The 13,551-nt window shown below is 43.7% G+C and overlaps 1 protein-coding gene across 1 annotated transcript; it reads left to right on the top strand.

Annotated features, from left to right (window-relative positions):
• LOC142496168 (hemagglutinin/amebocyte aggregation factor-like) lies at window positions 1-12,428 on the top strand. The gene is made up of 5 exons (XM_075602645.1): window positions 1-125; window positions 7,365-7,464; window positions 8,384-8,572; window positions 10,793-10,945; window positions 12,235-12,428. The coding sequence occupies exons 1-5, from the start codon at window positions 59-61 to the stop codon at window positions 12,320-12,322; spliced, it is 597 nt and encodes a 198-aa protein (XP_075458760.1). The 5' UTR covers window positions 1-58; the 3' UTR covers window positions 12,323-12,428.
• The last annotated feature ends 1,123 nt before the right edge of the window (window positions 12,429-13,551 follow it).

Below are 13,551 nucleotides of genomic sequence, written 5' to 3'. Positions count from 1 at the left end.
TCAAGCTTCAAAGCTTCATAACCTCCTTGAGATCCAGACTTCCCACAGTACTGTTGTCATGAAGGTGATGCTGGTTCTGTTACTGGGTCTCACAGCAGCACTACCTGAGAATGCTTCGGGAGATGGTAACTTTGGTCTTGTTCTGTGATTGCTGTAACTTAAAGTGTCTGTCACTTCTGCGCTTATTTCTGTCTCTTTATCGTTATACATTATTAGGTATATTTAAAAATGTAATCCGAATATTTAATAAGACACAAACATGTAGGTGACGCGTGTGTTGTGAGTGCTGTCTGTGAGTGGGGGTCCTGCTAGGGTGTGAGGCGGTGGGTCAGTGGGGAGGAGGAGGGGGAAAGTGGAGGAGGGGGGGGGGAAAGAAGAAGGAGGGGGGGAAGAGGAAGGAGGGGGGGGAAAGGGGAGGAGGGGGGGGGGAAGGGGAGGAGGGGGGGGAAGGGGAGGAGGGGGGGGGAAAGGGGAGGAGGGGGAGGAGGGGGGAGAAAGGGGGAAGAGGAGGAGGGGGGAGAAAGGGGGAAGAGGAGGAGGGGAGGAGGGGGGGGGAGGGGGGAAGGGGAGGAGGGGGGGGGAGGGGGGAAGGGAAGGAGGGGGGGGAAGGAGGGAAGGGGAGGAGGGGGGGGAGGAGGGAAGGGGAGGAGGGGGGGGGGGAAAGGAGGGAAGGGGAGGAGGGGGGGGGGGGGAAGGAGGAAAGGGGAGGAGGGGGGGGAAGGGGAGGAGGGGAGGAGGAGGGGGTAAAAGGGGAGCGGAGGGGGTAAAAGGGGAGTGGAGGGAGTAAAAGGGGAGCGGAGGGGGTAAAAGGGGAGCGGAGGGGGGGAGGTAAATGGGAGCGGAGGGGGGGAGGTAAAGGGGAGTGGAGGGGGGGAGGAAAAGGGGAGCGGAGGGGGGGAGGAAAAGGGGAGCGGAGGGGGGAGGAAAAGGGGAGCGGAGGGGGGCGGAAAAGTGGAGCGGAAGGGGGGAGGAAAAGGGGAGTGGGGGGGAAAGGGGAGTGGGGGGGGAAAGGGGAGTGGGGGGGGGAAAGGGGAGTGGGGGGGGAAAGGGGAGTGGGGGGGGGAAGGGAAGTGGGGAGTGGGGGGGGAAAGGGGAGTGGGGGGGGGAAAGGGGAGTGGGGGGGGGAGAGGGGAGTGGGGGGGGAAGTGGAGTGGGGGGGGGATGGGAGTGGGGGGGGGAAAGGGGAGTGGGGGGGGGGAAAGGGGAGTGGGGGGGGAAAGGGAAGTGGGGGGGGGTGGAGAACAGTGGGCATATGTATTGTCATAATTTATGTATGTGCATGCCCCCCCCCCCTCCGGGCGTCCGTCCCCCTGCTGGTTCGGCGGGTGGCCCCCCGTTCCCCGTGACTCGGCCCCCCTCCCCGTGACTCGCCCCCCCAATTCCCTGTTACTTGCGGCTGCCCTCCCCCCCTTCCCCGTGACTCGCGGCTCGCACCCCCATTCCCTGTGACTCGCGGCTCGCCCCCCCATTCCCTGTGACTCGCGGCTCGCCCCCCCCGTTCCCTGTGACTCGCGGCTCACCCCCCCATTCCCTGTGACTCGCGGCTCGCACCCCCCCGTTCCCTGTGACTCGCGGCTCACCCCCTCCGTTCCCCGTGACTCGCGCTCCCCCCCCGGCGCCCGCTTGGTCCCCCGATGTGCCGTCCGGCTGAGTGAGGCGTGCAGGCGGCGGCAGGAAGCACCCTGTGTGGGCCTGTGTGGGCCTGAGGCATGAGGCTGCGCGCCTGAATAGGAGAGTTACTGGCGCCATAAGCTGAGGCGGGATGCGCAGTGCAGTGACTTACCTGAGGGGGAGGTAGCGCCGGGGAGGTAAGGGAGCATTGGCGGCTGGGGTAGGAGAGCCGCGCCGCGCTTCCCCTCCATCCGGAGCAGGGCAGTGCACGTGATGGGGGGCGGGACGGACAGAGTGTTTGTGTGTGTGTGTCCGGCCAATGAGAGGTGTGCGGGGGCGGGCCAAGGGAGCCAATCTGATTGCCGCTAGGGACACAGGGAGGGACACAGGGAGGGACACAGGGAGACACATACAAACAGACAGACAGACAACGACACATAGGACACTTTGAGAAATATATAGTAGATATATTTACAACTATCTATGTTGTAACTCTATATTGGACTATATTCAAGTATTAGCTTAATCAGTTATATTTAAGCGTTTATAGTCCAGTGTGTATTAAATGATATTTTTGACTCTATAGCTTTTAAATAGATATTTAGCACTTTATGCTTTAATTTGATCCCCTGGATATAGGGTTAATGTCCTCTATTAGCTGAGTAAGGTTTTGAATTGTTAATTAAACAAAGATATATAAGCCCTGGGCTGCTATTTTAGTATATTGTAGGCTGTTAGCTATTGCACAAGTATTTAAGCATTTGCTACTTTGTTTCTTATTCTCTGTTGTGAGCAAAGCTGAGCGGAGGAGCTGGTAGAATGTTAGTACGCCTCAGAATCACATGCTACTGACGTAATGATGTCAGGACCGCGACCGACGCACATTTCGCATCATATGATGCTTTCTCACAGGTCCCTAACAATTGTGTCCATATTTAACCCTTTCACTTCCATAAGGACCAGCCACTCATTGTATAGCAAATGCATTTCTGGCCCCTGTTGCAGGAAATGGGGTACGAGCCCCTTAGAAAACAAAATATAATTTCTCCATTGACAGAGAGCTCACATAACCCAAAAGGAAAAATTGTAAAATGCACCAAGGGAAAACGGATTTAAAACACGGATTTCGGGTTTGTGTTAAAATCTCACAATCCTGGAATAAGGACGTTCTGTTTGTGAATAAAACTCTCATGGGTAGATTTGAAAAATCTTATCTTGTGTTATTATTTGGGAATTTTGAAAAACAAAAAGATAAAGCGAATAAGCAATCATTCCCTAAATTAGCGATAGTAACAGTGACCGTGGCAAAAATATCTTATATTAAAGCTGCAGTTCAGTCTTTTTTTAAATTTTTTTTATTCAATAGTTTCATGTGGGCAATCTCTAATTACTTAAAGAACTGTATTGCAGCCAGTCAATTCGCTCTCCATGTATTGATAGGCGAAATCTTTAGATATGGGATATGTTTTTCCTCTGCTTCTGTCACTCAGTGAAAGCTCATGAATATTCATGAGCACTCCTGCACTGACATGTGCTAGAGGGAGGGCAGGGCTGACAAAGGGGTGTGCCAGGGCTTGTGACAGGACATGAAGGGGCAGTGCCTTAGCAAATGGCTGTTAAAATAGAATACAAGAAAATTGGTCTTTCAAAGTTGTTTTTTCAAAAACAGAAAATGCTAAAAGTATTTTTTCTTACTACAGAACTGATTTATTAAAAAAACCACACGTGCAGGATATTGATTGAACTGCAGCTTTAAGGAATTGGTTAACATCGAATGCGCCTAACATAAGATAACGCAAATCGGAATGAATGTGGATTATGTTATATGATCATAGAGATGCAATAAAAGATCTAGAGAAAGGAGTTACAAAGTTATATAATAAATGGGAGAATGATTTGAACTTCTTTTGACAACGCAAAAAGAATAGGTAATAAAGGTGTTTGAGGGATCAAGGTGGTTTCTATTAAATCACATGATAAAGTAGAAGAGGTGTATATACAAGTATGGAAGCATGATATTTTCATATTATTTCTATGTATAGCTACAGTATAACCAGGGGTTTGTTTTCCATAGATATAAGAAGAGTCATGTTTTGTGTTTCATTGCGCTATGGGTTGAGCAAAATTGTGTTTGTGTGTTTGTGTGTGTGTGCGTGTGTGCAGAATACGTTTTTCCCCTTCAAACTTTCTTTAATGCTGAAACTGTAATTTCTTTGTTTAGCTGGGCCCCTTGTCTTATCTATTAAACACCCCATGTAGAGTCAGAGAGAGAGAGAGAGATGCACCGGCTGTCGGCCTTGAGAAAGATGAGGTAGCTTAGCACATGAGTTTTCTTTTTGTTTAATCTGCTAAAATATGTTGCAAAATATATAACCAAGTAACTGCAAGAAAAACAAGATAAAGAAAAGTAAGATGTCCAATGAAGTAATAAGTGCTGACACTGTGATATTATGTATGCCCGCCCCTTCTTCTGGTATAAGATAGCTTACTTAGAGCCTACAGTTCAGTTCATTTATGTTAGATCAGACGCATGTCTTGATGTTTATGTGAATGTTACTCTTGCAAGCAGCCGCTGCAATAAAGTTTTTGAACAGATTATTTTTGCCTAAAAAGAATGCGTGGGACTGAGTTTTTCCACGACACAAGCAATAACATAAATAAGGGTGCTCAGCCAGTCATAATTATATAACTTGTGAGATACCGCTCACCAATAAACAATAAGTCCTGATAGAGTCATTAGTGATTCCAGCCGGTGCAAAGGAATGGTAATAACAGACAAAAACACATAAGGAGACAAAGGAGGTCTCCTCCAAGATTCATGCTACTGCACAACAAGGCTGATAAATGTAATAAAGGTTCAAATACCCTCCAACAATTGTTGAATATAGGCTACAAGAGGTACAGGTAAGTAACCGCTCCCAGCACTGGGGGTGGACAGTTACCAATAAAGCCTATATGGCCAAAACAATACATTTTTATTAATAAACATAATAACGACGCTTAATGGTGACAAATGCTCTAATTCTAATAAAAACAGTTAAAACGCAAAGTGTGAGTGACAACCAGAGGGGGATATAATCCCTAGGTGGGTAACTATATCTAATATGGAATAATAATCTGCAACTCCAAATAGTTATATCTCACCAGGCAGATAAGTACACCTGGTTGCTACATAGGTGCCCACCAAACTCTTATTTGAGCCTCCTGTATCTGGGTATGGTGCGGGTGTAAAGTAAACTGTATGTGTATCCGCAATCTAGTGATATCAATATTCATGAGAAATAGGTGGAAAAACGGAACACAGATGCTGCGTTCAGGCATCCAGACTGCGTGTGTGTGTGCTTTAAGCCAACTAATAGACGGTCAGATATAGCAAGCCAAATACATACAGCACTGCAAACAGAAACAGCCCGCTCTCCACTATACCAGAACGGTCTCACCCATAACACCTCCACAACGTCAACGTGATGACGTCATCCCGACGTACGTTTCGCGCTCGGGGCTGGCGCTTTCTCAAGGTGGGAGGTACCAGTTAGAGCAACACTGCCCCCTTATATACCCACACGCGAGGCGGAGCTTACTTTTCCCTCTATCCGACATCAATTGTGATGGCTGGCAGCTTTACAATTGCACAATAGAGTGCAGATACATAGATCGAGGGGATCCTAAATGTGTCATTCGTTCACAATACACAGTACTAAGTAAAAAGTGGTTGACTAGCTTATATGTGACTAGCAATGATGTTAAATTCAAATAGTAGTATATAACCAAATAGTTATTATATTATATTCAGGGGTAGGGTCAAAGGTAAATGTATTTGGTAATTGACAACCTTGTTCAAAGTGAAATATGACAGATAGGTCACGGCAATATGGGGATCATACATTGCATGGGTTTGAATGAGGGTGTCAACGTCAGCTATAGGATAGCATGATATTATATAGAGCATATATCTATAGTAGGTGGAAGCAGGTATACAGTAGTGTAGGAGTGAACTAACCTAGGTTGTTCGCCCCTTAGGTCAAAACGAACATCTAGATTTAAACTATATGCCTGGAGCCCCCTAGGATGGTAATGTAATCAAATAAAAGAAGTATAGATATAACCCTCATTCAAACCCATGGGACTGAGTGTTTTCAACGTGTGAATCCACTTGCACTCAGTCTGTAATAGAATCTTGTTCCAGTCACCCTTTCGCTGACCCCAGGGTATGTGTTGAATACCGATGAAAGTCAACTGGTCACTGTTTCCCTGGTGTTCATTTACCACATATCGGGCCACCGGTGTATCTTTGGCATTTCTTATTGACCCAAGGTGCTCAAGAATTCTTACTTTGAAATGTCTAAAGGTTTTGCCGACATATAGTTTTCCACAAGAGCAGACAATCAGATAAATGACACTCTCAGTAACACAGTTTATAAAGTCTTTGATCTTATACGTCACTGTTTGTGTAGAGTCCTTAAATTCTGAGATGTACCGGCTGTCGACCTTGAGAAAGATGAGGTATGTGTGTGTGTGTGTGTGCAGAATACATTTTTCCCCTTCAAACTTTCTTTAATGCTGAAACTGTAATTTCTTTGTTTAGCTGGGCCCCTTATCTTATCTATTAAACACCCCATGTAGAGTCAGAGAGAGAGAGAGATGCACCGGCTGTCAGCCTTGAGAAAGATGAGGTAGCTTAGCACATGAGTTTTATATTTTGTTTAATCTGCTAAAATATGTTGCAAAATATATAACCAAGTAACTGCAAGAAAAACAAGATAAAGAAAAGTATGATGTCCAATGAAGTAATAAGTGCTGACACTGTGATATTATGTATGCCCGCCCCTTCCACGACACAAGCAATAACATGAATAAGGGTGCTCAGGCAGTCATGAAGGGGTTAAGATAGGAACTGATAGGATCATTATTCACAATGCTATATAATGGATATTGTTACATTTATTGACAGCAAAATGAACACTGCTTTTCTGCTTCTGTACGTGTCTATGTATTATTTAATTTTGTATAATTTAATGTTTGGTAAAACAGTTGTTAGATATGAAGATAGACATATACTTAATGTTGTAGCTGCTTATATGGAAACGGTATATGATGTAAACATTTTGTTATAAAATATAAAGTAAAATAATATCCTTTTTTGAATTTTTTTAATATAACCAATATTTCTCTGAAATACAGTATATGACAGGTAAGGGATTTGACAGTGAAGTGAATATTAGGGAAGTATGTGATAGAGGAAAATGAAGCGTAAATGTCCTTTATAATAGAATAATATGTTCTTTAATTTGGGATTTGACGGCACTGACACTTTACAACAATCACCTCTCTGCTATACTTAGTTCACATAGACTTACTAAAATGAGCTACTTACTATACCACATACTCCTAATATACGCTATTACCCTCTGCGACACGTAATGCACATATATATATACCTCAATCAGTAACACCTGCTCTGCCTCACCTGCAGTAATACGCCTTCACTCACTATTGTTACTCTCTCTGCCACACACATTGCTCTTTCATTTATTAGTGTTCTCTCTGGTGCAGACTTGCATACCTCCATTACTATCACCCATCTCTTTGGTATTTTAGTATATTTTAATGACATTTCTCTCCTTCCAGTTAGTATTACATCACTATTCCTAATAATCTCATAATCGGCATATGAAGTTTCTTGGTAATCTCTAAACAAAAAAATATATATTAATAATAATAAAATTAGACTTTATAACATCTATTCTTTGTAGTTTTTTTAGGAAGCATAAAAGTAAGAACATGGAACAACAACTACAACCAGCCTCTTAATTTCTTGTGTTCAGGACATCAAAGCATCGGCTTAATCATAAGGTAACAGTGTTCCCATGTGATAGTGGGATTCAGTGTTCATGAGCGTCAGAGTAACTGTGTTGGTTCTGGGGAATACTAGATAATTTAGCAGGAAGGGGCACATTTTGATGGACCAGCATGAGAGCTTGTTATAGATATAGCTCATTCATCAGCTCTCACGACATCACTTGCAGATAGACAGCTCCTTCTGACAGCAAAGGGTTTGTTTTGTGTTGCATTGGTACATAAAGGCAGAGATCTGGCTGGATCCAGTAGTAGGAATTTTAATTACTAATGGGTATGATTGACAATGAGAGCCACTAGACAACTGGGAATTCCATGTAGCAGCAGGGCAGCCGACAGCGGGAGAGAGCTGGGACTACTGTCCTGGGCTAGTGAGTGAGGGGGCCCGAGTACCCTGCCAGCGACCCAAACATGTGCCAGTTCTACAGAGGCATCTTTCAGAGGGGGGCTGGTGGAACTGACAGGTACCTCTGTGATCACCCTCTGACTAGCACCTCTGAAAGCCTTTCTGGAAGGCCTCCAGCAGGGCCCCACCATCCCCCAAAGCTGCAGCTTAGCACACTCTGTTTCCACCTCTGTCATGGCCCTACCTACCCCCAGGCCCATACCTCATTCTCTTCCCTCCCCCACCCAGGTACATAACTACTCCCCCTCCCCCCATGGCACATAACTATCCCCCCCCACAGGACAATGAGAATGTACAATCTGTATCATATTCTACTTTTGAATGTAAAATAAATCTGTAATTATAAATGTAGAATTTTTATTTATTCTAATGCACAATATTCATTTTTGAACGTTAATTGTATGAGAGGGGAGGGGCGTTAGGCTTAATATTCACCTATGGCATATAATACCCTTGTACTGACCCTGGATACTAAACACTTGCCATGACATCATCTTTATGTTCCCCTAGTGAGCATCAGAATAGCTACAAGGACCGAGTCTGGGAGTTCGGCTGCAAAAACACCTTCAGCGCACTTTCATTATGCTACTGGACCGATTACGTTAATGACTTTGATGAAAAGTTTGACTTCACGTGTCCGTTTGCCACGGTCATAAGTGGCATGGACAGTTACTATGATAACGAAAAGGAGGACAGGAGGTAAAGACACATGCTAAAGAACCCTTCATTTTAATGTAATTGGCTTCCTTAGAAAAATGAAATCCCCCGTAAAGTCACTTATGTATTTATTTGTTTGCAGTTAAAATGAATGTTTCTAATTTTGTTCTTCCCCGTGTTATTCTAATCTGAGCTGTTACTTACTGTTCTTCTATCTCTTTGGCGAATGATGGCTGCATTATTAATGTGCACAACACAAGAAACAATAGATTAGCATTGTACCTTTTATATACAAGCGTATACAGTGTTGAGGAGAAAGTTAGTCTTTCTTCCTTCCAAATATGCTCCATCCCATTTTCATTCTTCTATTGATTTTATTCAAAAAGTGTCCATTGCTGGCCAAGGCAAACATAGCTATCAACTTTGTCAAGTTGTATTCCAATATATATGTGTAACCCTCTTGGCCCGGCATCCTAATGAGTTTAAGTGCCTCATTCACTGGCTTTCTCAGTCTCTATTACCTTGTCAGGGTGCTGGATTCATGCAGGTTGGGCGTTGATAATGCACTGATGGGCGCCAAGAACTTTATTCATACTAACAGCAGTTTTATTTATCATAGTCGATAAAGGCTCAATCACAACATATATGTTACATCTGGTATAGACTCTTTAGTGTTTATTATTAGTGCTTTCTGTATTCTCTTCCTTAGCTGCACCCAATCTCGGCCCGCTAGGGAGGTGTTAAGGATTGACTCCTTATGGGTTACCTAATTGATCCCTCTACTCGGGTACTGAATGCCATCTCATGACTTTCTGGGTGAGAGTCAGCTATGGACCCTCTGATTGGCTAATCCAGCTATACATCGGGGCTGCAGCTTGGGAACATATTCTAGGCATAGTTTTCCTCTATCTGAATCATGGGAGACATTACTGGGGATGCTATCTGGGTAGGGCACTGTTGTTAACTATAAAATAATAAAGGGGATCTTACCCTATGTCCTTGGATACAGAATCTATATTCTGAACATATAAACACTATTCACAGTGAAATTTCTCCTCTGTGACTCCTCCAGGGAGCTGCCTTCCAGAAACATCTCTCTCACTATATATATCCTATGATGACATCACTATCACCATGCAGAAGTGGCTGGGGCTATGATTCTGCCTAATCACCCAGCACCAAGTGATGGGGAAAGGGGCGTTACTCTGTGTGGGTGCATATAGTAAAGCCCCATAAGCCATAGAAATGCCTAGGGGGGTTGCATGTATATGTATATATATAATATTAGGAAGAAACAAGGCAATCTTTCAAGGGAACCTTCCACTATGCTGAAAGAAATAATTACCATCGTTGGACACAAATAGTACTTGACTGCCTTCCAAAAGACATCAACAGACAAATAACATCCAAAAGAACGATGGTAGGATGCAATCAGAAAGTTTGTTGGATAAACATGGAGAAGAGAGTCTTGCAACCGCAATACATGGAAGATCATTGGTATGGCATTTAATCCAGCAGCAGATCAACAATGGCTGAAGAAGAATGTGTGCATATAAATATTGTGATGCCCACTCCACGTTGCAGTCTCTTTTGGTCCCAATTTAAGGCAGGAGTCATCCCGGCTTCAGCGTGGCCTTACGTCCTTTCCTTCGTAGGGGAGCTTGGCCCCACCTGAGCTCAGAGAAACTCTCCTCTGTAAGTCCACTGTCAAGGACAGGACATCCTCCGCTTCAGCACGGTCTGTACCAGCTTCCACATCTGTGGACGATGCTTCTCTGTCCCCTTCTCTGGGACTGCAATCCCTCTCAATGGCAGCTCTCTGGCAAGGCAGCACTTTGTAGTCACGTCCTGACTATTAAAACTCCATAAGCAATCAGGAGTTCAGCCTTCTCAATTTAGACAGCAGCTGAATTAGCTATACTATGGAAGATTAACTATCTGTGAGCTGGAAATGTCCCATAGCTGCCCTATTCCAGCACCTAGACGACCGTGATGGTATCACAATATGTATTAGTATCTCATTGACAACTCTTTCGTAAGAAATGTTTATCTCAACATTTTACACAGCTGTACCTTTAACCAAGGATTCCTGTTTGATTTTTGCCTTGCCATCAGACACTGCAGGATATTGGTTTCCTACTGGTCAATATGTCAGATAATCATCAGGAGCCTCCCTCATGATAGGGACATTTGGGACAGTGTGGTTAGGTTTCTGGAAGATGTTGGGTTGGTAGCTCTTCGAATGACTGTCTTCTTCTCCAGGTGGAAGTATTACTGCTGCAACGGGGAGGATCCAGTCAATCATAAGTGCCAGTGGAGCAAATACGTCACTGGTTCTGATGCTAACCTTAGCTGGCAAGCGCCCATTAATTACTACCTTGTAGGAACATCCAGTTACCATGATAGAAGCAATGGGTAAGTATTTGTCTCCTGCAAGAGGAATCCCTTTTGGACGTGAATGTATTTGTACTCTTTCAGTTTTATTTCTTAAAAAGCCTTTACTTTTGTTGTTGTCATCTTGATTTACATAGTAATAGCACCGGCCCACACTGCTCATCAAAATCTGACACTAATATGTTTGTAAGGAACTGAGTTTAAGACACGTTGTCTAGGGATCAAACAGACACTCCTTACAGTAATTATGGAATGATTCGGAAATACTCATTGGGAATGGATCCATGCTTGTTCCTACATCTATGTTTTATAAAAAGCTGAATTATTTGTATTAGATCATGTATCAATTATTTGTATTTACTTAAAGCACCAGTCTGTGCTGCCTATTTCTTTTAGTTTTTTTTTTTAGATTACCTGAACTAGAGCCGATTTACAGCTCGGTCTCCATGGTCAGCCTTGCACTTGCGGCCACCGGGAAGCTGGAACGTCATCAAGAGATGACATTGTGGCTTTCAATTGGTGGCCTTGGTGCCATATACAGTATATGTTGCTTTGGTATCACACACAGTACAAGAAAAGTACAAATATGCCAGGAAAGTTGCGGTCTCCAGAGAGACCTAAAGATCAGGAAACAGTACAGGGGGAATTCCCCAAGATCGGGTACAATAAAATATATTTATAAATACATACACAAAAAAAATGGGGATTGTTGCTTTAACCTTTTCAGTGCCAGGGGTCTTGCGGCACGATTGACACCCACCCGACTTCTGGGTCATGTGATTGCACCGGGAGCTATCACATGCTACAACTTGCCCCGGATGCTGGAAATGTAATTTGGCGGGTGCCACTTCTAATTTTGATGGGGTTAGCTGGTCCGCCACACTAGTCAATGAGCAAGTGCCGATAACGTACCTGGTAAGTTATAGGGGCCTCTGGCACGCCAGGACCCATGGCATACAAGGTAAGGTATAAGAGCACTGTAAGGGTTCCATACAAAACCCATACAAAACACTGCCTACAGGTGTTACCCCGGCTCATAGCAGTATACCGTGGCTGAGGAGGGGTGGAGATCCAGCCACAGTCGGCACATTGTTGGTATTATTCAGAAATCAGAACCGCTGCAAATGAGGATTGTGAGAAATTCAATCAGGTTACAGGTGAATGTAAAGATACAAATAGAAAGAAATTGAAGTTAGCTGCAGGTTTATAGTTCTTCCAGGTTTTTGCACTATTGTTCTGATTGTTCATTTTATTTTGAAGATATCCCAGTCTGTGGCAGTCACTGTAATTAAATTTTCTTTGTCCCGCAGGGACAGACATTGGAGATACCAGTACTGTGCCAAGGATAAACCAAGAGAAATCGTCCCCCGGAGCGATACGCAGTTTGCCGATACATAATCTGACCAGTGATTGTGCATATGATATTTGTGCTTTGGACGCTATTGTGCCACTAATTGCAAATTAAACATTCAGATCCTCCTATAATAAATGATGGAATCAGAAAGTGTTGTTGTTTATTGTGACGAAGTTACATAGAAACATAGAATTCCACAGCAGGTAAGAACTAGTGATGTAAATTGTGCTGACATTCTGATTCGCTGGGTAACTGGTGTTTCTTAGTCAATTTGAATTTTTGAAAATTCCTCTTCGCTCAGAAAAAGTCAGTTTTATAGCATTTTAAATTGTGGAGATTTTTTAATTTTCTACATGTTCGCCCATCACTAAAAAAAAACCCCACGTGGCCCACTCAGTCTGTCCATTATCCAAGCTGCTGTGAAACCTCAGACCTTGTTGTATCCTTGGTTTTCTTACATATTTAGGACAGCCTGGTGTATATCCCAAAGCATATATCAATATGGCTTTCCAAGGAGGTGGCAGGTATTGTAAATCTAAAAAGACAATTTTTAGAAAATGCAAAAAGACTCAATGAGAGCAGGATAGAGAACTATATCAGGTTAGGCAGAAGGAAGCTATTAAAATAATCAGATGTGCTTTGGCCCAAACAGAAGAGACAATAGCTCAGTCAGTAAAGAACATGGACAAAACCTATTTGTATATAATTTATATAAATAAAAGGAGAAAAATGAACGTGGACGATTTAATCAGGTAGTTCTGATTGTCCGGCAAAGCCGGTCAATTAATCAACAGGTAACTCATTGGTCCATTAAGGATGCAGTGAGAAAAAAATACCAGACTAACAAAACATATAACACAAATTCTAGGGAAAATGTGGGAGGACGAAAGAAAACCTCTCCTAGTTCAGCTACTGTGGCGGCCGCCTTTATCCTCGTGCGGCCATATCGGCGCAACTCTGAAAACCGCGGGCAGATGCAGTATTTGATATGGTATGTTCCAGTATTTTAAGCCGCGGCCGCCTTTTTCCTAGTGCATTGTATTAGCGCTGTCTCGGCATGAATGCGGCATGAACGCGGTGAAGTGCGTAGCATTCTGAAAAAATACCAAAACAAAATCGGAGATGTTGGAGAATAAATGGGGCCGTGACAGTAATAGTGTGGACAGCAATTACCAACTGGTTCTAGAACTCTTAAAATTTGTGCTTCAAAAGAACTATTTTTGGTTTAACAATAAAATGTTTGCTTTAGAACAGGGTTCAGCTATGGGTACAA

The sequence above is a fragment of the Ascaphus truei genome, chromosome 5 (genome assembly GCF_040206685.1).
Source record: "Ascaphus truei isolate aAscTru1 chromosome 5, aAscTru1.hap1, whole genome shotgun sequence".
Taxonomy (NCBI): domain Eukaryota; kingdom Metazoa; phylum Chordata; class Amphibia; order Anura; family Ascaphidae; genus Ascaphus; species Ascaphus truei.
This window is presented reverse-complemented; position numbering and strand designations above follow the sequence as displayed.

Coding starts and splice junctions, on each gene's coding strand:
- LOC142496168 (XM_075602645.1), top strand. CDS start 59: ATGAAGGTGATGCTGGTTCTGTTACTGGGTCTCACAGCAGCACTACCT. Junction 126..7,364: donor TGAGAATGCTTCGGGAGATG/GTAACTTTGGTC, acceptor TATTCTTTGTAG/TTTTTTTAGGAAGCATAAAA. Junction 8,573..10,792: donor AACGAAAAGGAGGACAGGAG/GTAAAGACACAT, acceptor CTTCTTCTCCAG/GTGGAAGTATTACTGCTGCA.